Source organism: Symphalangus syndactylus, chromosome X (genome assembly GCF_028878055.3).
Source record: "Symphalangus syndactylus isolate Jambi chromosome X, NHGRI_mSymSyn1-v2.1_pri, whole genome shotgun sequence".
Lineage (NCBI taxonomy): Eukaryota > Metazoa > Chordata > Mammalia > Primates > Hylobatidae > Symphalangus > Symphalangus syndactylus.
Window position 1 is genome coordinate 63,651,807 of NC_072447.2, and position 22,829 is coordinate 63,674,635.

Below are 22,829 nucleotides of genomic sequence, written 5' to 3' on the forward strand. Positions count from 1 at the left end.
TTATGTAGAATGTCCCTCAATTTGGGTTTGTCTGATGGTTTCTCATTATTAGACTAGGGTTATGTGTTTTTCACAAGAATACCACAGAAGCGATATGCCCTTCTTATCACATTATATCAGGAGATACACGATATCATTATGTCTTTCCTGGTGATATTGGCCTTGACCATCTAATTAAGATGTGACTAACAGACTTCTCCATTGGAAAGTTACTACTTTTCCCTTTGCAATTAATAAGTATCTTGGGAGAGACACTGAAACTATCCCATAAATATTTGATTTAGCACTATATAAGATCTACATGTTGAATTAGAGAGTGTTGTTTTGTTGAATTTAGTTTTACCAGTCAAGAGCATGGTCTATTTTACTATTCACCTGTTTTTATTTTTCTCATTCATGTTTTATAGTTTGTTCTTTAATAAACATGGATCTGGATTAAAGGGAAGACAATGTGATAGAATGGAAAGAGCATAGTATTTGACATGAGGCAAACCTGGATTTGAATCCCAACTTTCCCACTCACTGGTTAGATGACCTTGCAAAAGGCCTGACTCGCTAATTTCTCATCCATAAAAATTGGCTGGGAAGAAATCATCTCACAAGGTTTTTGAAAGCATTAAAGCACTGAGTAGTATCTGGCACTCAGTAAGTGCTGTGTAAATGTCATTTCTTGCCTCCTTTAATACCCAAGTGTGGCCGGGCACAGTGGCTCACGCTTGTAATCCTAGCACTTTGGGAGGCCGAGGCGGGCGGATCATAAGGTCAGGAGATGGAGACCACGGTGAAAACCCGTCTCTACTAAAGAAAAAATACAAGGGGGTGGAGCCAAGATGGCCGAATAGGAACAGCTCCGGTCTGCAGCTCCTAGCCTGAGCGACACAGAAGACGGGTGATTTCTGCATCTCCGTTTAAGGTACCAGGTTCATCTCACTAGGGAGTGCCAAACAGTGGGTGCAGGACAGCCGGTTCAGCGCACTGTGTGCCAGCTGAAGCAGGGCAAGGCATTGCCTCACTCGGGAAGTGCAAGGGGTCAGGGAGTTCCCTTTCCTAGTCAAAGAAAGGGGTAACAGACAGCACCTGGAAAATCGGGTCAGTCCTACCCTAATACTGCGCTTTTCCAACGGGCCTGGAAAACTGCACACCAGGAGACTGTGTCCCGCACCTGGCTCGGAGGGTCCTATGCCCACGGAGTCTCGCTGATTGCTAGCACAGCAGTCTGAGATCAAACTGCAAGGCGGCAGCAAGGCTGGGGGATGGACGCCCGCCATTGCCCAGGCTTGCTTAGGTAAACAAAGCAGCCAGGAAGCTCACACTGGGTGGAGCCCACCACAGCTCAAGGAGGCCTGCCTGCCTCTGTAGACTCCACCTCTGGGGGCAGGGCACAGACAAACAAAAATTCAGCAGGAACCTCTGCAGACTTAAATGTCCCTGTCTGACTGACAGCTTTGAAGAGAGTAGTGGTTCTCCCAGCACGCAGCTGGAGATCTGAGAACGGACAGACTGCCTCCTAAAGTGGGTCCCTGACCCCTGAGCAGCCTAACTGGGAGGCACCCTCCAGTAGGGACAGACTGACACCTCACTCGGCCAGGTACTCCTCTGAGACAAAACTTCCAGAGGAACTATCAGACAGCTGAATTTGTGGTCTCACGAAAATCCACTGTTCTGCAGCCACCGCTGCTGACACCCAGCCAAACAGGGTCTGGAGTGGACCTCTAGCAAACTCCAACAGACCTGCAGCTGAGGGTCCTGTCTGGTAGAACGAAAACTAACAGACAGAAAGGATATCCACACCAAAAACCCATCTGTACATCACCATCATCAGAGACCAAAAGTAGATAAAAACACAAAGATGGGGAGAAAACAGAGCAGAAAAACTGGACACTCTAAAAAGCAGAGCACCTCTCCTCCTCCAAAGGAATGCAGTTACTCACCAGCAACGGAACAAAGCTGGATGGAGGATGACTTTGACGAGTTGAGAGAAGAAGGCTTCAGACGATCAAACTACTCCGAGCTACAGGAGGAAATTCAAAACAATAGCAAAGGAGTTAAAAACTTTGAAAAAAAATTAGATGAATGGATAACTAGAATAACCAAAGGAGAGAAGGGCTTAAAGGAGCTGATGGAGCTGAAAGCCAAGTATCGAGAACTATGCGAAGATTGCAGAAGCCTCAGTAGCCGATGCGATCAACTGGAAGAAAGGGTATCAGCAATGGAAGATGAAATGAATGAAATGAAGCGAGAAGGGAAGTTTAAGAAAAAAGAATAAAAAGGAACGAACAAAGCCTCCAAGAAATTTGGGACTATGTGAAAAGACCAAACCTGCGTCTGATTGGTGTACCTGAAAACGACGGGGAGAATGGAACCAAGTTGGAAAACACTCTGCAAGATATTATCCAGGAGAACTTCCCCAATCTAGCAAGGCAGGCCAACATTCAGATTCAGGAAATACAGAGAATGCCACAAAGATACTCCTCGAGAAGAGCAACTCCAAGACACATAATTGTCAGATTCACCAAAGTTGAAATGAAGGCAAAAATGTTAAGGGCAGCCAGAGAGAAAGGTCAGGTTACCCACAAAGGGAAGCCCATCAGACTAACAGCTGATCTCTCAGCAGAAACTCCACAAGCCAGAAGAGAGTGGGGGCCAATATTCAACATTCTTAAAGAAAAGAATTTTCAACCCAGAATTTCATATCCAGCCCAACTAAGCTTCATAAGTGAAGGAGAAATAAAATACTTTACAGACAAGCAAATGCTGAGTGATTTTGTCACCACCAGGCCTGCCCTAAAAGAGCTCCTGAAGGAAGCACTAAACATGGAAAGGAACAACCGGTACCAGCCCCTGCAAAAACATGCCAAATTGTAAAGACCATCGAGGCTAGGAAGAAACTGCATCAACCAACGAGCAAAATAACCAACTAACATCATAATGACAGGATCAAATTCACACATAACAATATTAACTTTAAATGTAAAGGGGCTAAATGCTCCAATTAAAAGACACAGACTGGCAAACTGGATAAGGAGTCAAGACTCATCAGTGTGCTGTATTCAGGAAACCCATCTCACGGGCAGAGACACACATAGACTCAAAATAAAGGGATGGAGGAAGATCTATCAAGCAAATGGAAAACAAAAAAAGGGAGGGGTTGCAATCCTAGTCTCTGATAAAATAGACTTTAAACCAACAAAGATCAAAAGAGACAAAGAAGGCCATTACATAATGGTAAAGGGATCAATTCAACAAGAAGAGCTAACTATCCTAAATATATATGCACCCAACACAGGAGCACCCAGATTCATAAAGCAAGTCCTGAGTGACCTACAAAGGGACTTAAACTCCCACACAATAATAATGGGAGATTTTAACACCCCACTGTCAACATTAGACAGATCAATGAGACAGAAAGTTAACAAGGATATCCAGGAATTGCACTCAGCTCTGCACAAAGTGGACGTAATAGACATCTACAGAACTCTCCACCCCAAATAAACAGAATATACATTTTTTTCAGCACCACACCACACCTATTCCAAAATTGACCACATAGTTGGAAGTAAAGCTCTCCTCAGCAAATGTAAAAGAACAGAAATTATAACAAACTGTTTCTCAGACCACAGTGCAATGAAACTAGAACTCAGGATTGAGAAACTCACTCAAAACCACTCAACTACATGGAAACTGAACAACCTGCTCCTGAATGACTATTGGGTACATAACAAAATGAAGGCAGAAATAAAGATGTTCTTTGAAACCAACGAGAACAAAGACACAACATACCAGAGCACATTCAAAGCAGTGTGTAGAGGGAAATTTATAGCACTAAATGCCCACAAGAGAAAGCAGGAAAGATCCAAAATTGACACTCTAACATCACAATTAAAAGAACTAGAGAAGCAAGAGCAAACACATTCAAAAGCTAGCAGAAGGCAAGAAATAACTAAGATCACAGCAGAACTGAAGGAAATAGAGACACAAAAAACCCTTCAAAAAATTAATGAATCCAGGAGCTGGTTTTTTGAAAAGATCAACAAAATTGATAGACCACTAGCAAGACTAATAAAGAGGAAAAGAGAGAAGAATCAAATAGATGCAATAAAAAATGAAAAAGGGGATATCACCACCGATCCCACAGAAATACAATCCACCATCAGAGAATACTACAAACACCTCTATGCAAATAAACTAGAAAATCTAGAAGAAATGGATAAATTCCTCGACAAATACACCCTCCCAAGACTAAACCAGGAAGAAGTTGAATCTCTGAATAGAACAATAACAGGCTCTGAAATTGTGGCAATAATCAATAGCTTACCAACCAAAAAGAGTCCAGGACCTGATGGATTCACAGCTGAATTCTACCAGAGGTACAAGGAGGAACTGGTACCATTCCTTCTGAAACTATTCCAATAGATAGAAAAAGAGGGAATCCTCCCTAACACATTTTATGAGGCCAGCATCGTCCTGATACCAAAGCCTGGCAGAGACATAACCAAAAAAGAGAATTTCAGACCAATATCCTTGATGGGCATTGATGCAAAAATCCTCAATAAAATAATGGCAAACCTAATCCAGCAGCACATCAAAAAGCTTATACACCATGATCAAGTGGGCTTCATCCCTGGGATGCAAGGCTGGTTCAACATACGCAAATCAGTAAATGTAATCCAGCATATAAACAGAACCCAAGACAAAAACCACATGATTATCTCAATAGATGCAGAAAAGGCCTTTGACAAAATTCAACAACTCTTCATGCTAAAAACTCTCAATAAATTAGGTATTCATGGGACGTATCTTAAAATAATAAGAGCTATCTGTGACAAGCCCACAGCCAATATCATACTGAATGGGCAAAAACTGGAAGCATTCCCTTTGAAAACTGGCACAAGACAGGGATGCCCTCTCTCACCACTCCTATTCAACAGAGTGTTGGAAGTTCTGGCCAGGGCAATCAGGCAGGAGAAGGAAATAAAGGGTATTCAATTAGGAAAAGAGGAAGTCAAATTGTCCCTGCTTTCAGATGACATGATTGTATATCTAGAAAACCCCATCGTCTCAGCCCAAAATCTCCTTAAGCTGATAAGCAACTTCAGCAAAGTCTCAGGATACAAAATCAATGTACAAAAATCACAAGCATTCGTGTACACCAATCACAGACAGAGAGCCAAATCATGAGTGAACTCCCATTCACAATTGCTTCAAAGAGAATAAAATACCTAGGAATCCAACTTACAAGGGATGTGAAGGACCTCTCCAAGGAGAACTACAAACCACTGCTCAATGAAATAAAAGAGGATACAAACAGATGGAAGAACATTCCATGCTCATGGGTTGGAAGAATCAATATTGTGAAAATGGTCATACTGCCCAAGGTAATTTATAGATTCAATGCCATCCCCATCAAGCTACCAATGACTTTCTTCACAGAATTGGAAAAAACTACTTTAAAGTTCATATGGAACCAAAAAAGAGCCCACATCGCCAAGTCAATCCTAAGCCAAAAGAACAAAGATGGAGGCATCACGCTACCTGACTTCAAACTATACTACAAGGCTACAGTAACCAAAACAGCATGGTACTGGTACCACAACAGAGACATAGATCAAGGGAACAGAACAGAGCCCTGAGAAATAATGCCGCATATCTACAACTATCTGATGTTTGACAAACCTGACAAAAACAAGCAATGGGGAAAGGATTCCCTATTTAATAAATGGTGCTGGGAAAGCTGGCTAGCCATATGTAGAAAGCTGAAACTGGATCCCTTCCTTACAGCTTCTACAAAAATTAATTCAACATGGATTAAAGACTTACATGTTAGACCTAAAACCATAAAAACCTTAGAAGAAAACCTAGGCAATACCATTCAGGACATAGGCATGGGCAAGGACTTCATGTCTAAAACACCAGAAGCAATGACAACAAACGCCAAAATTGACAAATGGGATCTAATTAAACTAAAGAGCTTCTGCACAGCAAAAGAAACTACCATCAGAGTGAACAGACAACCTACAGAATGAGAGAAAATTTTTGCAACCTACTCATCTGACAAAGGGCTAATATCCAGAATCTACAGTGAACTCAAACAAATTTACAAGAAAAAGACAACCTCATCAAAAAGTGGGCAAAGGACATGAACAGACACTTCTCAAAAGAAGACATTTATGCAGCCAAAAAACATATGAAAAAATGCTCATCATCTCTGGCCATCAGAGAAATGCAAATCAAAACCACAGTGAGATACCATCTCACACCAGTTAGAATGGCCATCATTAAAAAGTCAGGAAACAACAGGTGCTGGAGAGGATGTGGAGAAATAGGAACACTTTTACACTGTTGGTGGGACTGGAAACTAGTTCAACCACTGTGGAAGTCAGTGTGGCGATTCTTCAGGGATCTAGAACTAGAAATACCATTTGACCCAGCCATCCCATTACTGGGTATATACCCAAAGGACTATAAATCATGCTGCTATAAAGACACATGCACACATATATTTATTGCGGCACTATTCACAATAGCAAAGACTTGGAACCAACCCAAACGTCCAACAACAATAGACTGGATTAAGAAAATGTGGCACATATACACCATGGAATACTATGCAGCCATAAAAAATGATGAGTTCATGTCCTTTGTAGGGACATGGATGAAACTGGAAATCATCATTCTCAGTAAACTATCGCAAGGACAAAAAACTAAACACCGCATGTTCTCACTCATAGCTGGGAACTGAACAATTAGAACTCATGGACACAGGAAGGGGAACATCACACTCCAGGGACTGTTGTGGGGTGGGGGGAAGGGGGAGGGACAGCATTAGGAGATATACCTAATGCTAAATGACGAGTTAATGGGTGCAGCAAAACAACATGGCACACGGATACATATGTAACAAATCTGCACATTGTGCACATGTACCCTAAAACCTAAAGTATAATAATAAAAAAAAATTATTCTTAAAAATACTAAAAAAAAATAAAAAAGAATTTATCTGCTCAAACTAAAAAAAAAAAAAAATACAAAAAAAAAAAAAATTAGCCAGGAGTGGTGGCGGGCGCCTGTAGTCCCAGCTACTCGGAGAGGCTGAGGCAGGAGAATGGCGTGAACCCGGGAGGCGGAGCTTGCAGTGAGCCGAGATTGCGCCACTGCACTCCAGCCTGGGCGACAGAGCGAGACTCCGTCTCAAAAAAAAAAAAAAAAAAACCCAAGTGTTTAATATTGTTGTCACAATGGTGAGTAGACTCCTCTTTCTGGCAGGGTGGCCTTAGGATATAGGAATTCAACAGATTCTTTTAGATTTATTTTATGTTCTGATACCACAGAGGCTTTGGCTCGGGAGAAGCAGTGAACTTTTTACATGTCTCTGAGTCACTGGGGAGACTGTTTTAATTGACGACAAATTATTGCAGCTCACCAGTATCTCCTATCCTAATACCTTTGCAAAACTCCTTCATTACCTTTGGTATTTGGGGATTTGATTTTCACTGATGTACAAATATACTATTTGCAAAAGTGGCATTTTTTTCCCTCTCTCCTATATTTCTACTTTTTGTTTATTTTTCTTCTTTCATTATTAGAATTGTTTTAAGGTAGAACTTTAATACGGGTAATCTTGTGCAGTTCCTGTTTTTACCCAGAATAAATCTCATTTGAGTTTTTATTTATTTTATTTATTTTTTGGGGGGTGGGGGGAAAGGGTGTACTCTTATCAATCATGTTAAACAAGAGAGAAAACACTGCAACACCCACCCTCCCTCACCCCATCTCTTATTTCTGATGTCTTAAGACTTAAGCAAAACTTTGTTTTCCTTGTTTGGTCTTTTTCCTTGTTCCAAATTTTATTTCCACTTTTCTAAACTTTTAATTTGTTGTTTGACATGAGGCAAACGTGGATTTGAGATTACACTGGATTTTAGTTTAAGCCTGGATTTTATTTTACTTTCTTTAGGCAGGATGTCACTGTTTCTTTTTTTATTCTGATATAGGCTTTAAGGGCAACACATTGTCTAAATGCTGCCTTGGCAATCTCCCAGAAAGTGTTACTGTTGTCAGAAAAAGGGGTCCTGATTCGGACCCCAAGAGAAGGTTCTTGGATCTAATGCAGGAAGGAATTCACGGCAACTTGCAGGGAGAAGAGACAGTTTATTGAACGCTGCTACTCAGTTACGCTGCTACTCAGTTACAGAGGAGTAGGGCGTCCTCAGAAAGCAAGAGGAGGAACGACTTGTCTTTAAGTTTTCTTATATAGTGGTCTTATTTTCTATGTAAAACTAAGTTATGTCTACATGCTGGTGGGCTGACAGCATGACAATTTATTATTTTGCTGATGTAAAGAAAACTATTCTTGGCATTTTAGCTTGTAAGCACATCAAAGCATGACTATAATCAACTTAAAAGCATATATTGTTATGCGATATTGGGACATCTGTACATTCTGCTGTCGTGGGCATTTATCCTTACAGGTATTATTAAGCTGTTTCCTCAGCCATAAACATCTTATGACCATGGGCCGTGACTGGCAAGGAATGTGCCTTGTTGGTTTTAACATGGAATTGATTTTAAAATGGTGTCACCCTGGCTCTCCTAGGCTCCTGTTTCTCTAACATTACTCCCATGAAATCAGTCTTACAAATTAACTTTTCCTTTTGCCTCAGGCTCCATTATGGCTTGGCATGGCACTGTTACTGATCGTGTGTATAAAAATTTTTGATATTTTGTTCATCATGGTTTTTTGGCATTAATTTTAATTTATTAAAATATTATTTGATTATGGAGTTTTTGATCCCTGAGGCAAGTACCTCTCTCACCTCATTCCAGTCTAGTTCTGGCCTTGTAATAACCTCCCAGACAAGTTTTGCTTATAATTTTCTTTTGAGATGGAAGCCTGATATCAGAGAGACTGAAACTGTTATTAAGCCAATTGTACCGCCTGCCAGGAGAGAATCGTGTTGTCCTTTTCTGCTCCTTTCGCCTCTTTCTTACTATATGCCAGACTCTCAGCTCAGCAGAAGTCCTTGTCCATTTCCAGCTGCTGGCATTGAGCATGGCCACATTGCTATTGGGATGCCTGGGGTTACTTCTTCATTTAGAGAGGTCAAAGGCCAGGGTCTTATTCTCCAGAAATAAACCCCAAGGGCTACTGAGCTCCTCCAGACCCTTGACAGGGTCCTTGTGGCCCAAAGCATTCCTTTCTCTGCTGGAATCTGTCAGTTAGCTCTGGCAAAAATCAAGTCTCCTCACCTTGAACTTACTCCATCCACACAAGTTTCCCTTAGAAATTATGGAAAAGAAGCTTGTTCGTATAATTCTCAAATGTCAGAACTGGAAAGGCCCTGAGAGACCATCTTGCCCCAACCCCTTTCATTTAACAGAACCTGTAACTTCCTTTGCTCTATTTCCACGTTTCAAGGAATCCCCAAGCCTGTCTCATAATAAAAATCAGGAGCAAGGTAAGAGCCAAGTTAATCAAGGAAGTAAACTGCTATGGGACCCAGCTGTGCTCAGGAGGACTGAGTCATTAGAAATGTAGCCCTGGCCTCGAGATTTGTTTATTAAGGATTTTCTTCAAGGGCAAAGAGAAGGATCTGTGATGGCTCAACTCCAAAGATTTTAATGGGGTGGGGTGAGACTGAAAAAGATTCGATGAGCTTTCAGCCGGGCTGGAGAGTTGTAAAGATCCTGCTTTGAATAAGCCTGCCTTTACTTCTTCTATCTGACTGGGTCAGGCATCGTGGAGAAGTTGGCAAAGTTTGCCTGTGTGCTTAACTTCTCCCAAAATGTGTCTCTCTGGGTCCCATACTCAGAGGATATGCTTTCAGTTCTGAATTGTATCAAGAGGGCACTCCTGTGTTAGGACTGGCATTGAAAGTCACATATCATTCACATATCTATATTTGCAACAAAATTCACCCTGTGCAAAACACCATCACATCTATTCCTCTAGTTTAACCTATAAACAATGTAAGGTAATTTTTAGCTACATTTTACAGATGAACAGGCTCAGTATTCAGGATTGCCTAAGGCCATGTGACTAGTAAGAGGCAAAGCTTTGACTGTTGAGTCCAGAAGGACACCCCATCCTGTGCTTGTTCTACTAAGCCGCAACGCCTCAAGGGTGCCAAAACGTGCCATGAGAGCACACAGCAAACTAGCTAACAAGGGCCGCAGGGTTGAAACCACTGTCTTGATCTGATTTGCAGTGAATGCTAGCACTATGACTGACTTATAGGACACATAGAACAAATCTGGGAACTTACTGTTATTCCCAGAGAAGACACTGGGACATTGGGCCCCAAAGGAATTTACCCATCTTAGAGGTTTATGTTGTTGGAAGATTTTTCTTTCAGACTGGAAGAAGACAAGGAAATCTCATCAATTGAAGGAAGTTCCTTATGAGGAAGCTTTATTCACACACAGGAGAGGATCAGATCCCATTGTAGTTCTGGGTAGTATTTAGCTATGTGCAGTGAACACTTTTGAGGGATGTGTGTGTAGCAAGGCAGGGTAATGGGTATACACTTTCTTCAACTAAACCAAGAAAGCTGTATCCTTGGGATTAGAAAGGGGATTATCAAGTTAGTTGTGCAGTTCGGGGAGAAATAGGAAGGCCACAGGTGGGAAAACTCTAAATAGACTGTGAATTGAGATTATTTGGACAAACCAGATTACTTAGGGACCTTGACATGGATTATATCCCTGTGTCCTCGGTGCTCAGAAAATAATCCAGGGTGAGATCTGAATACAACTCCAACACTGTATCACCATTCCTGGAAAATGAGCCAATTCCCTTCTCTTGTCTTGGAAATAGCTGATCAAAAAAACAATGACACATTTATTTTTATTTTTATTTTCTTTCCCAGTTTGTTGACACCTCTTACATTCACAGGCAACTGCTCAAGTGTATTGGGAAATACAGTTGTGTATTGTGCAGTTGACTGGCCTGATGGTGGGGGTGCTCTGGCTGGGATGGAATGCTGCTAGGGGGGGCTAAGATGAAGAGGAGTCAAGGATCAGCTCACAGGTTAGCAAGCAGCCAGTCCAGCAACTGTTTCCTGGCCACCTTTCCCACAGCTTCATCCAGTTGCCATTCCTTGGCAAACTTCATGACCTCTTGAAGAAGACCTCCTACACTGTACCCTTTCTCTGCTGCTTTAGCTGAAACCTGAGGAAGCTGTGGGGAAAACAGAGCTAGTGTGAGTTACGTGATGCTTTTTGGAGGAAAGACCTGCTGGACAAAGTGAACTAACACCCTTCTACCACCCAACGCCTTCAACCCCTAAGCTCCTCACCCACACCCACCACTTTCCCGCCCATGATTCTAGGATTAGGGTACAGCATGTCATAGATCCAGTACTAGAGGCTGCTGACACATCTTTCCTTTTCCCTTGAAACTTCTCTAATGACATAGATCAAAATGCCAAAGATACTTTCTTTTTTGAGCTTCAAAAACACACTCTGAAATTAGTTGTGTTCATTAAATACTTTTCACCAGATGCTGGACCCTTCAGTTAGTCTGTGCTGATTGCTAGGTCAAGGTTTGGGGTTGCCATTCCCCCACCTCCCTAAAAAAGTATGAGACTTGGAGTAGGGAGGATTGTCTAGCCTTGGCTCCTGGACTGAAAATAACTTTGTTAAGTATTTGATGTTTCTGGAATCCATCTAATGCAGGAAACTCAGCTGTCAGATAGGTGTGTGTGTGTGTGTGTGTGTGTGTGTGTGTGAGAGAGAGAGAGAAAGAGAGAGAGACTGAGAGAGAATGTGCATCTGTATAAATGTATGAATGCTGGCCTCCATGGAATCTGAGGAGCAGGGCCAGGACTAGGGTCAGGCAAGTGAGGCACCTAGGGCATAAAATTTAAGGCGACAGGACTCTCAGGGCACTTGTGGGACCCATGAGTTTGGGGGAGGAGCATAGGGAAAATAGTAAGAGACAGGTTTCAAACTGTTTCTGGTAGGTCAAACACAAAATTAGTCCATGATACTTCCAACACCTCAAGAGGTAGCGAGGGACTCCATTTTCCTTTTTTGTTCCCTCCTCTCTAGAGTACTTTGGGGGATCTGAAAACTCAAAACATAAGACTTAATCATTCCCCAATGTTTTATCAAATAGTTTGTCAAAAGGGTCACTGATGAAATGTGTTAATCTCACTCTCCTCCTCTTGGTGGAAATGCGCAGGCCTTGAGGTGTCCACTTAGCTAGTGGTTCACCATTTTTGTGTCTTTTTATGAGGTGAAAGTAATTCATGAAGCACGCGGTAAAGAATAGACTTGAAACTGGAATGATCTTGGGCTCTAAGTACAATGCTGCCTCCCTGCCTCTGCCCATTCCAACTTTCTTCTTGTGCCTTAATGCATTACTTACCTTTTCCAGTTGTCCATCCTTATCTCCCATGAAGTAGAGCATGGGCACGTCAAACTGGGAGGCTGCAATCCACTGCAGGACAGCCTGGAGCTGCTTCTGCAAGCTATTTGTAGAGCACTGATTATTGACAATTACTTCATGTCCAAGAGAGTCTTGATAGTTCTGTGGCATTGCACTACTGTGAATGCATCTGGTGCCCCTGAAATTGGGCTTATTTGCCGAGGCTGCTTGTTCTTCCAACTCAGCAAGGGCTGTCCCATCGTTGCTATACTTAGCCATGAAAAGGCAGAGATTCATCACAGATTCTACCAGTTTATCTATAAATTGCCAGTTCACTTGCTTCATCCCACTGATACAGTCAAGTTCTTGATGATCCTGGCATTGTTCTTCCCCTTTGTCAGATCTCTTGGACATGGAAGCTGCTTTGCTTGCCATGGGCTCAGAATGCTTGTTCTCACCTTCGCATGGATCCTCACATTTGAAGGGGTTCTCATTAAGCAGTTTCTGAATCAGCATTAGAACGATGTTTGACATATCCATTTTCTGGGAGTCCAGGTGTTGGTTCTCCTTTTGACAGGTGGATGGTCCAGGGGCTCTGTGAGATTCTAGTTGTTTCGCTGAAAGTGCTTTGGCACTTTGACCACCTCCACACTTTTCATATTGAGTACTCTGAGCCATATAGCCCATGGTGGAACCAGGACAGTCTTCTTCACATGTATCTTTGCCCTTAGTCTGCTGAGTCAGATGGTACTGGATCAGCTTAAGGGAAGAGATAATCAGGTCCTTGGCCAGTGAATCTGTGGAAGCATTGATCTTTTCTCCTTTCTCATCTTTACTGCTGCATGCTTTGGTAGCCACCTTGCATGGGTTTTCTTGCTTTTCGTTCCAGATGGTCAGGCCCTCCTTGAGAATGTGTTCACCGACTTTCTCAGCACTAGTCAGTGACTTGCATGGGTCTGACTTCATTTTGTCTTTGTCCCTCCCTTTCATTTCAGCTTTCATGGTGGAGAATTCAAGACTCTGGTTCCTGCATTTGGGATCATGGGACCCAGCTTTTAAAGATGCATATGACAGACGCTGAGACTCAGTCTCCTTCTCCTCACCAATAAGGGCACTGACCAAGCGCTTCAGCATGGCCTCCATGATGTCTGTAGCATTTTGTTTCCACTGGTTGAACAGATTTCTCTTGACAGCTGAGACAAAGTCTGAGTCAGTCATCAGGACCCCAGTAATACTATGCAGGTTCTTCATGCAGGAATCAATCAAATCGGACACAATCTCCTTGGTGTGCCTTAGCAACACCCTCTTCAGGACCACACATGCTGGAACTGGCTTCCCAGAGCTGTGCACTTTCAAGGTCTTCATGACAGAGACCATCATGTCAGATGCCACCTGATTTACATAAACCATGAGCCCCTTGCTGATGGAATCTGCAAATTCTTTGCTGTCTCTCTGGGACATCTGTTTGTCTCCACTTTTGCTCTTGTTGGATAATTCACTACATAGAAAGCTTTTCTGGCCACCTTCCCTGGACTCCTCTCCAGTGCCACACATTTCTGCAGTGGTCATTTCCACAGCTTCATGGGCCATTTCAGAAGCAATCTTGCTCGCAGCAGTTCGGGGACTGATTCTGTCTTTGTTCCCAGGGGATGGACAGATTGAATGATGAAGGCATTTGCTTTCACCTTCCAACTTCTCCTTGATTTCCTTATGGGACATCTGGATTATCAGAGAACATAGTCGATTGACATAGAAGGAAAGGTCATCTATAGAACATTCTCCATCAGGGGAAATGACTGCTCTCTGAGTGCTAGGAGGTTTGGCTGGAGGAGCTGAAGGACTTTGATTATTGTTGGTGTTTTTAGCTGCTGTCATTTCTAGACAGAGGTTTTGAGGTCTCTTCATCAAATAATCTATGTTCACTTGATCGGCATAGACACTGTAGCAGTTCTCAGAGGATGCTCTGTGATATTCGCCCTCTGTGTTTCCTACTTTATGTTTACAGGTAGAGGTTGAGGGGCTCAGTGCATGTTGGAAACCCAAGGCATACTTCTGGAGATCACTGAGAAGCCAGTTGAGGACACTTACAGGATCAGAGGGAGCTTGTTTGAAAAGGCACACAGATCCCTCCATCTAAAAAAAGAAGAAGACCTATCCATAAGAGTTTGGGTAGGCTACTTCTTTCCCTTATTTTATATAGAAGATGTATCAGATTAGGGGTTTGACCTTTTAGAGTTTGTATGGGAACATAACATCCAGTTATATCCATTAGTACACATTCAAGCAGAAGTGGCAGCAACAAAAGTTCAAAGTATATACATGTGTATACTTTATACAAGTGTTATCAATATATGTCTGCCAACTCATATGAATATGTTGTATCTCAATGTGTCAAAAATGTGTCAATGTGTCTGTTGTGTGTGTATACATGCATGGAAATATAGCAGTTCACATGAGTGAACATCTCAAAGATGTGAGAATGTGCCATTCTGTATTGTTAGTGTGTGAAAATGCACCTCTGTGTGTGTGTGCATATGTGTGACTATGTCTAAGCATGTGTAATAATGTGTTGACATCATTACCTACTGTATATGTCTACTGTATAGGCTGACATGTGCATGTTAGTATGCATATTTGTACATGTGTGAATGTCAAAATATGAGTGTCTGTGTCAGTGTGTCTCTGAATATGTAAATGAGCAAGTGTCAATTTGAGTAATCTGCATATATGTGTGTAATATAAATTCACTAGTACGTATCATGCAGCTATAAATGCATTTATGTATGTTAAAGCATAAATTCACATATTAACATACACATTCATTAATATAATAGATACTATTTTAATATATTAATGTATATGTATGTTAAAACACGAATATGTGTAAACAGATGATTGTATAATGACTATGTATGTTCATAAATTGGGTGTCAATTTATGCTATATTTACATGTTATGTCAATGCTTGACCATGTGTATGTCAATGTTGTACATACCCTGGTATTTGAGTATGTGTGTGAGTAGGTGTGTTATTGCATTTGTGTCAACAGTGTATGTATCAATACAAACAAACAAGTGTGTTAGTAAATATGTGTCGCTTAGTGTAAGTTTGTGTGTATGTCAGCATGACTGTGTATGACCATATATGTCTTTGCATAGTTATGTATATTTATAAGCGTGTATACCAATAACTGAGTCTGTACGGTCACTATGTTTTGATCAAGTCTTATGCATGTAATGTGTGTGAATGTATGTTCATGCATTGTGTAATATGGGTGTTTATGTGTGTCGTGTGTGGGCATGTCACTGCATCTGACTCTGTATGACTTTGTATATCTTTTTATATGTGTGTCATTGTTTATGATCAGTTTAAGTCTGCTACATCAATGCTTGTGTGTGTCAATATCAAATGTAGCCAAGCATGTATTTATCATTGCTTGTATAAATTGTTTTCTGTAAATGTATATAAATGTATACATTGATGTATCATTTTGTATAAATTTATATGTGTATATCTATGCCTGTGACTGTGTATGCCCATGTCCAGATAGGTGTATATGTACTATATACACATATTCCACCCAACACTAACTACCAAGCCCTCTGCTCCTTCTATTGCTTCATCTCCTCTCTTTTCACTGAATTTCTGGAAATGTGAGTTCATGATAAAGTCAACTTTTTGCAAATGAGCTTAAGTTACAATCAAGTAGATCTGCATTGTATGTAGGAAACATGGGCTGCTTTTTCAAAAATTAATGCCAGGTATAATTGATCCCTTTCTTAAGACTCCAAAATTGAGTTGGCCATACCCAAGTAAACTGAAAACTCTTTGGATACTGTAATGTAAACTTGTTTTTCCTTCCTTGAGGGCCACTCTTTCACTCCAAAGGAGTCTGGGGTCAGAAATAATGTTTTGGTTATAATATGAGCCTAGAGACACAGAACAAGAAATATTTGATTCCTCTGCATTAAAGTCAAATATCCTGTCCTATTACCAGCCACTCCAGGCTTGTAGGCATGAGAGGGTGACTTGTTGTATGCTCCAGTGCCCTCCCAAAGCCAGGACCCTAACAGATATAATTTTGGATACTTAAACAAAACCAAAAGGAGTTGTATGTCACAGTGGCATGCAAGTCTAATTGCTTCTAACTTTAAGCTTCTCAACAGCCTAGGTAATCTCTTAGACAACAGGGTAAGGACGAGGCACTCAAATTCTTGGTGGTTATGGACTGTCTCTGCTCCATACCCCTCTTTCTTCCTTGCTGGATGCTGGGCAATGTGGGGCACACAAGTCCATTACCAGCCAGCGAAGAACATTACAAATAGTCTTGCGTGATTCTGATTGGATGGGTAGCTGGAAATCAGGAGAGGACATTCTGAGCCTCTGTGATTAGTGCCATTATTAAGTACCTGGGTGTTGAACTTACTGTGGTCTTGAACTTAGGCCTGTGTTCTCTAGAATGTCATAGTATTCAAATTGATGAGCCTGTTTGACAGTAGGTGTCTTACCATGTCTGATCCAGTCCTCAGACTCATCATTGAGCTCTGAAAATTAGAAGTGGTGGAATCTCAGAGGCTAAGTGTACCTTAGACTGGTCTTTCTTCTCAGCGTCCTTGATCACGATAATCTCTTTTTCTTCCAGACTTCCCAGGTTTAAGTTGCCTTCTGAGCTGGAACCAGCAGCATCCTATGGAATTAAAGGGTGAGATTCTTAAACAGTTACTTTTGGAGATTTCTCCAAGCTACAAGCTGCCCCCCTAGGCTATGACTTCAAATCGTGAATGTTATGACTTCTTTTATCTTTTTTTAATCTTTTTTCTTTCTTCAGGAGAGGTAGGCTTGTGAGGCTAGCTAATCTTTGAAGAATGAGACGAAGTTCCCTCCACAAATTACTACTCCCCACTCTGAAGATGTTCACAAAGCCATCAATCTCAAGAACTATATTCATCACCCTTTGGATGGGTTTTTTTAAATAAAAAAATAAGAAACAACTTTTCTGACATGCTATCTTCCGTGTTTTATCTCTTTTAGTCCTACCAGCAACTTAAGTGGCTTCTAAAGTGAGACTTGATATCAAGAGTGACAGTAAATTCAGAACCAGGGATCTTGGGCTCATGAGAATGCTGGATTTCCCCCAAGTCCCCTCCACCTTTCCCCTCTCTCCCCCAACATTTTCCATTCTTCATACTTCACTGATAATCCTTCTCAGCAGCTTCCCACCGATTCTGACTCTGAGCAGAGAATACGCACCTTGTAATCTTTATCTTCTACATTCAGGGTGGACACATCGACAAAGCATATCTGCATCAAATTAGAAGGGTGAATTTAGAAAAACTCTAGAGAAAGGGGCATAATTTCTCTTTCTCGGAGATGATAATAGCACCTACCTCAGAGGGTTCTTGTGAGGATTAACTGAGACACTATATGGAAAGCATGTAAAAGCAGATTGCCTGGCACATAGTGAGTTAATACTGTGATTATTGTTAGGCAGACAGAATCTTAGCATTAGTACATTTCTTAAATGAGAATACCAACCTCCTGTCAGAGTGAGGCCCAAGGTACAATATCCACATGTATTAATTAGAAAACTGAGAAGAGAAATGGCTTGCCCAACTGACACAAATGTGGAGCTTGTATTAGAACTCAATTTTCCTGGCTTCCAGTTTAGAGCACTTGCTACTACACTAGTGTTTCTCAAAATTTATTTTATTATCAATAATATAGAATATTTTAAGTAGTGTATGGATAAATATTTCTGCATTTAATAGGTGAATTTTATTGTGCATTAGGGAGAATAAATACTAGAACATCAAACCTGGGATATTATGGATAATATTTCTTAGTATGATTGTAATTTTTAAAATGTAAGTCAATTTTTAAAACATTGTAAAAATACATATTAATTAAATAATAGTATGTGTGGCATTTGAACATGATTGAAGACTGTGAAGCCCTGTGAAATTACTTGAAGTTTGGGAAACAGACCATGAAGCATTTTGCCCTCCTGAGGGGTCCTAAGGTAACATTGTTAGCTAGGCAATATTATTATGACTTAAGAGGTCTTAACTAATAGAGGCTGGTTGCCAGGCAACCACCACTCCTCCCTCAGGCTCCTCCCCAGCCTCCCCTCTCCAGGTCCTTTACATCACACCACACCCTGTCCCTCCCTTGATTTTTATCTCTGTGTGATGTATGAGCACGCTGGCCCCTGACAGACCTTGTTGAGCTTGGTTGCTTGGAGAAGTCAGGGTATCATCGTCCATTAGTTTATCTTGGGCCCCAGGATATCTATACCCATATGCCAATTTTTCCTACTCCTCGGCATGAGTCATTTTTTATCTTACCACCTTCCGGTCCTGATCTTGCTGTCCCTCTGGGTTGTAGAGATCTACCTTGCACACACCCCTGTGGCTGCGTAACCAGTCAATGTCATCAGACATCTGGAAAGAGAAATAAAAGAAAGCTGAAATGCTTATATATGGTTTTTGGAGACCGGGTCAGTTTGGATAAGAATCTCTGGAGGGGTTCTGAAATCCATTTCTGTGTTTCATATATAGGTTTAGGCTAGGAACTGGTGGGGTGAGCAGTGGGGGAAACATTGAGATGTTTGAACTTGATGCTCAGGATCATTATCTTTTAGCAAAATCCATAGTCTCCTTTAATTTAGACTCCCCACACCAAGTATTTGGAATCATGAGAGTATGATGACCTGGGAATCAAATTCAAAAGGAAATCTAGTGACTTTGGGGATTACATTTAGTGATTTACTTCTACCCAACTCTACTAACTAAATCTCTCTGATCTCCACATTTCTTTACCCCCTCGAGTACCTTCAAAAACTCCAGCTCACGTTACCCCCTCTAACTTAATTCTAGCTAACTCCAGTTCAACCAGTCTTTCCCATTACACTAAAGAAAGTGAAATTAGATAAATAGCTATAACACATCACTCAAAGCCATTGGAAAATACTAAAGTCAATAGCAGTAAATAAATAGCCCTTTTATTAAAACAACATATACAATTTCAATATATAGAACAAGATTTTGAATGCTGAGAAAACCCAGTCTAATAACCATCAATATAACACCGAGAGACAGAAATCTGAGGGAAGACCAGACCCTGATCCAATAGGATCAAGTTTAATTTATTTTAGAAAGAAAAAATAATCTCTGCCAACTTCCTTCCACCATCACCCCCCACCACCGCCTCCCAACCCAGTCTGGAACTAAAAGTAAAAAGGAAATGACAGAAGCCAGTGACTGATTTTTGCTACGTAAGACCTGAGATTTATGCTCAGAACACACAGTTAAGAGCTCAGTAGACTTGTTTTTGGTATTTGGGGCTTGAATTTGATTTCTTTTTAAATTTTAATAAGAGAAATCCTTTTTGCCAAGTATTAGAGGGCTGTTGAATTCCCCCTCCGACCCTCCCCACTCCCGCTCTCCCTTCTGCCCTTCCCCTCCCCTCTCTCCCCACTCCCCTCCCTCCCTCCCCTTTCCATTCCCTCCCCCTTTCTCCCCCTCCCCTTTCTCCCCCTCCCCTTTCTCCCCCTCCCCTTTCTCCCCCTCCCCTTTCTCCCCCTCCCCTTTCTCCCCCTCCCCTTTCTCCCCCTCCCCTTTCTCCCCCTCCCCTTTCTCCCCCTCCCCTCCCCCTCCCTCCCCTTCTCTTTCTCCCTTCTTCCTTCTTTCCTTCCACCCCTTCTCTATTCCCCTACAGCATATTAATAATAGCTATTCTCTAATGGCTATCCTTTCACATGATAATACTACATTCCTGCTCTTTACCATCCCTGCCTCCAACCAAGACCTTTTTTTTTTTTTTTTTTTTGAGACGGAGTCTCGCTCTGTCGCCCAGGCTGGAGTGCAGTGGCGCAATCTCGGCTCACTGCAAGCTCCGCCTCCGGGGTTCACGCCATTCTCTTGCCTCAGCCTCTCCGAGTAGCTGGGACTACAGGCGCCCGCCACCACGCCCGGCTAATGTTTTGTATTTTTAGTAGAGACGGGGTTTCACCGTGGTCTCGATCTCCTGACCTCGTGATCCGCCCGCCTCGGTCTCCCAAAGTGCTGGGATTACAAGCGTGAGCCACCGCGCCCGGCCCAACCAAGATCTTTTTGAACTCTTCCTTCAGGAATCTCTGTGAAACCTTGAAAAAGTTATAGGAAAAGACTCACTCTGAAGAGGGAGTTTCTTTTTTTCCAAGAGCTACATAGAGAACACTAGCCTAGTAAAAAAAGAGGTGGAGGCAAAGAGTCCCTCATGTGATTCAGAAACAGCCTAAGTCCAAGTCCAAAAGAACTGTGAAAAACAAAATTTATGAACTCATTACCTTGATGATGAAGTTCTTTTAGACGTTTGGCTGAAAACGTGACACCCAGGAGATGTGCCCCTTTAGATGGAACTGAGAAGTGCCAAGTTCTTGGGCACCTGCAGTTGGCTGCCACCCCTGTCAGCTGTTGGACCAGACTGAGGGGCCAGGCTTTCCCCTGCTGCCTCTGACCCTGGGGTGTGGCAACAGAGTTTGTTGGGTCACAATGCCTGAAACTGTCACAACCTAAGCAAAGGTGAGCATGTTGGCAAACTCAGTAACCTATTCCCATCAAAAGCACATCAGGCTGCCTGCGGTGGGACAAACTTTTTCTGTTATCTCTATGAGGGTACACGCCATTTTTCTCACATTTTCTCTGGCTCACAGTCCATCAAGATATCCCTTCTCTTTTCATTTCCTGCTAGACCTTCAGAACAATCTAATCATATCCCTACTAGAGAATCAGAGTTATGTTGCAAGAGATCTTTAGATTTACATAGAAACAGAGAAATGTTGATCAAAATCTTTTCTGGGTATCCCAAATAAAAGTATGAAAATAGAAACTTGGAGGCTGCCTTAGCAGCTTCTGTAGTTTCACCTCACCATTAAGATGCCCCCTTAGCTAGTCAAAAAGAAGTCAGATGTCCCTACCATTGTAGTACCAGAGTAGGCCATCATGTGGGACCCTGGAATGATGTTTTCTTGTCGATTTAGATGCTGTGATGACTCTTCCAGTCTGCCTCAAGATACTGCTTTTTTCTTCAACTCTCCATGCCCTCCTACAGACTTGACTGCCAGCTGGTACCAGAGTTACCTCTTCATGACATCACCGTTTCTATAGAGAACAGTGACAGCACAAAGTTGGAGGGCTCTAAGGATTCTGTGTGCTCTAAGTGGTCTAGCAGGCTCTGACCTTCCCTATGAGAAATAAGTTGTCCAGAGAAAGGCTGATCTAGTTGAGACAGGGTCTGTCTTTTACAGACTCCTTAGGCCATGAAAAGACTTAAGCTCCACTTAATCTTTTCAATCTGGCCAGTGCTGGTTTGTTGGCTACAGTATGTGTTAGAGATTTATCCATTACACTTTGAGATGCCTTCATCTCATCTTACTGAGTTTAGCCCCAGTTTGGAAATATTATCCCACAACCAAATGTCTCTCCCTGTGCCCAAGTCTCGTCTTTCCTTGTCTTTTCTCCACGTCTCCACTTTAAAACTGCATGCATGTAAATAAATGCATCTGAATTAACAATCAGTTGAGATGATCCTCTAAAAGAGTTCCATATTCTTGGTTCTACCTCCATTTATTCTTTTTCCTGTTGCCCCTGAGATTGCATCTCTAACTCTGCTATATGATTTTGATCCTGTTAGTTTATGGTGTCAAAGAGAAACAGAGCCTGGAATTTGTTAGAGGCAGCAAGACAGATTTTATTCAGGCCAGTGCAGTAGAGGAGAGAGACTTCTGATGAACAGATCTCAACTCCACTGACACAAAAGGCAGGGTGTGCTAAAGAAAAGTACCGAAGGACATTGAGTGGGGGTGAGCTTGGTCAATGTATGGGGGCATCTGTGTTTGCTAATGGGTGCTTATTAAAGTTAGGTTCCCTATGTTCATAATGTCAGGTTTATAAAGAAAAACATAATTAAGAACTATAAAGAAAGAAATTAAATAAACAAAGTAAAATAAGAAAAGAAAAGAAAAGAAAGCTAAGCTCCTACCTTCCCATAGAGACAGGGAGACATGGACCCTATTTTTCTTGATCATTACATTACAAAGGGATGGCTTCCAGGTTGTTGAGGAAGACAGTCCTGGGTTGTAGAAGATACATCTTAAAAGAAGAGAGAAAGAATTTACAATTGCAAGTTTTCTAAAGTACATGCTGTAAGGAAGGGAGTCAGGGCCTGTAGTCAGGTTTTGGCCTGAACAAACAGTAAATTGTTTTGGCAGCAATGAACTGTCTCAGGAAGGCATTTTAAAAGGGCTGAGATTGTCATCCTAGGGAAATGGCCTTGAGCTGATAGAAACTACGCTGGTGTTTGTTCAAGTCTCTTAGTGTGTGTATGTGGTGTATGTGTTGGGAGGCAGGTGGATGAAATTGTGCTGAAAGTTGCAGTTCTTATAGGCCAAAGTTGAGGCCTAGTTGAGAAGTGGGCTCAGAG

General features: G+C 41.8%; 1 protein-coding gene across 3 annotated transcripts; it reads right to left on the minus strand.

The window, feature by feature from the left end:
- Nucleotides 1-10,836: 10,836 nt before the first annotated feature.
- AKAP4 (A-kinase anchoring protein 4) lies at nucleotides 10,837-21,474 on the minus strand. Of its 3 annotated transcripts, none has more exons than XM_055267808.1 (6): nucleotides 21,325-21,474; nucleotides 18,713-18,808; nucleotides 17,619-17,669; nucleotides 16,954-17,055; nucleotides 12,368-14,500; nucleotides 10,837-11,176 (listed from the first exon to the last, which is right to left on the minus strand). In XM_055267808.1, exons 1-6 carry the CDS (start codon nucleotides 21,349-21,351, stop codon nucleotides 11,021-11,023), a joined length of 2,565 nt encoding a protein of 854 aa, XP_055123783.1. In that variant the 5' UTR covers nucleotides 21,352-21,474; the 3' UTR covers nucleotides 10,837-11,020. The 3 variants fall into 3 exon arrangements, with proteins under 3 accessions (XP_055123783.1, XP_063491212.1, XP_055123784.1); XM_063635142.1 differs by having other exon boundaries at nucleotides 21,359-21,466; XM_055267809.1 differs by lacking the exon at nucleotides 21,325-21,474 and adding an exon at nucleotides 20,695-20,833.
- Between the last annotated feature and the right edge of the window lie 1,355 nt (nucleotides 21,475-22,829).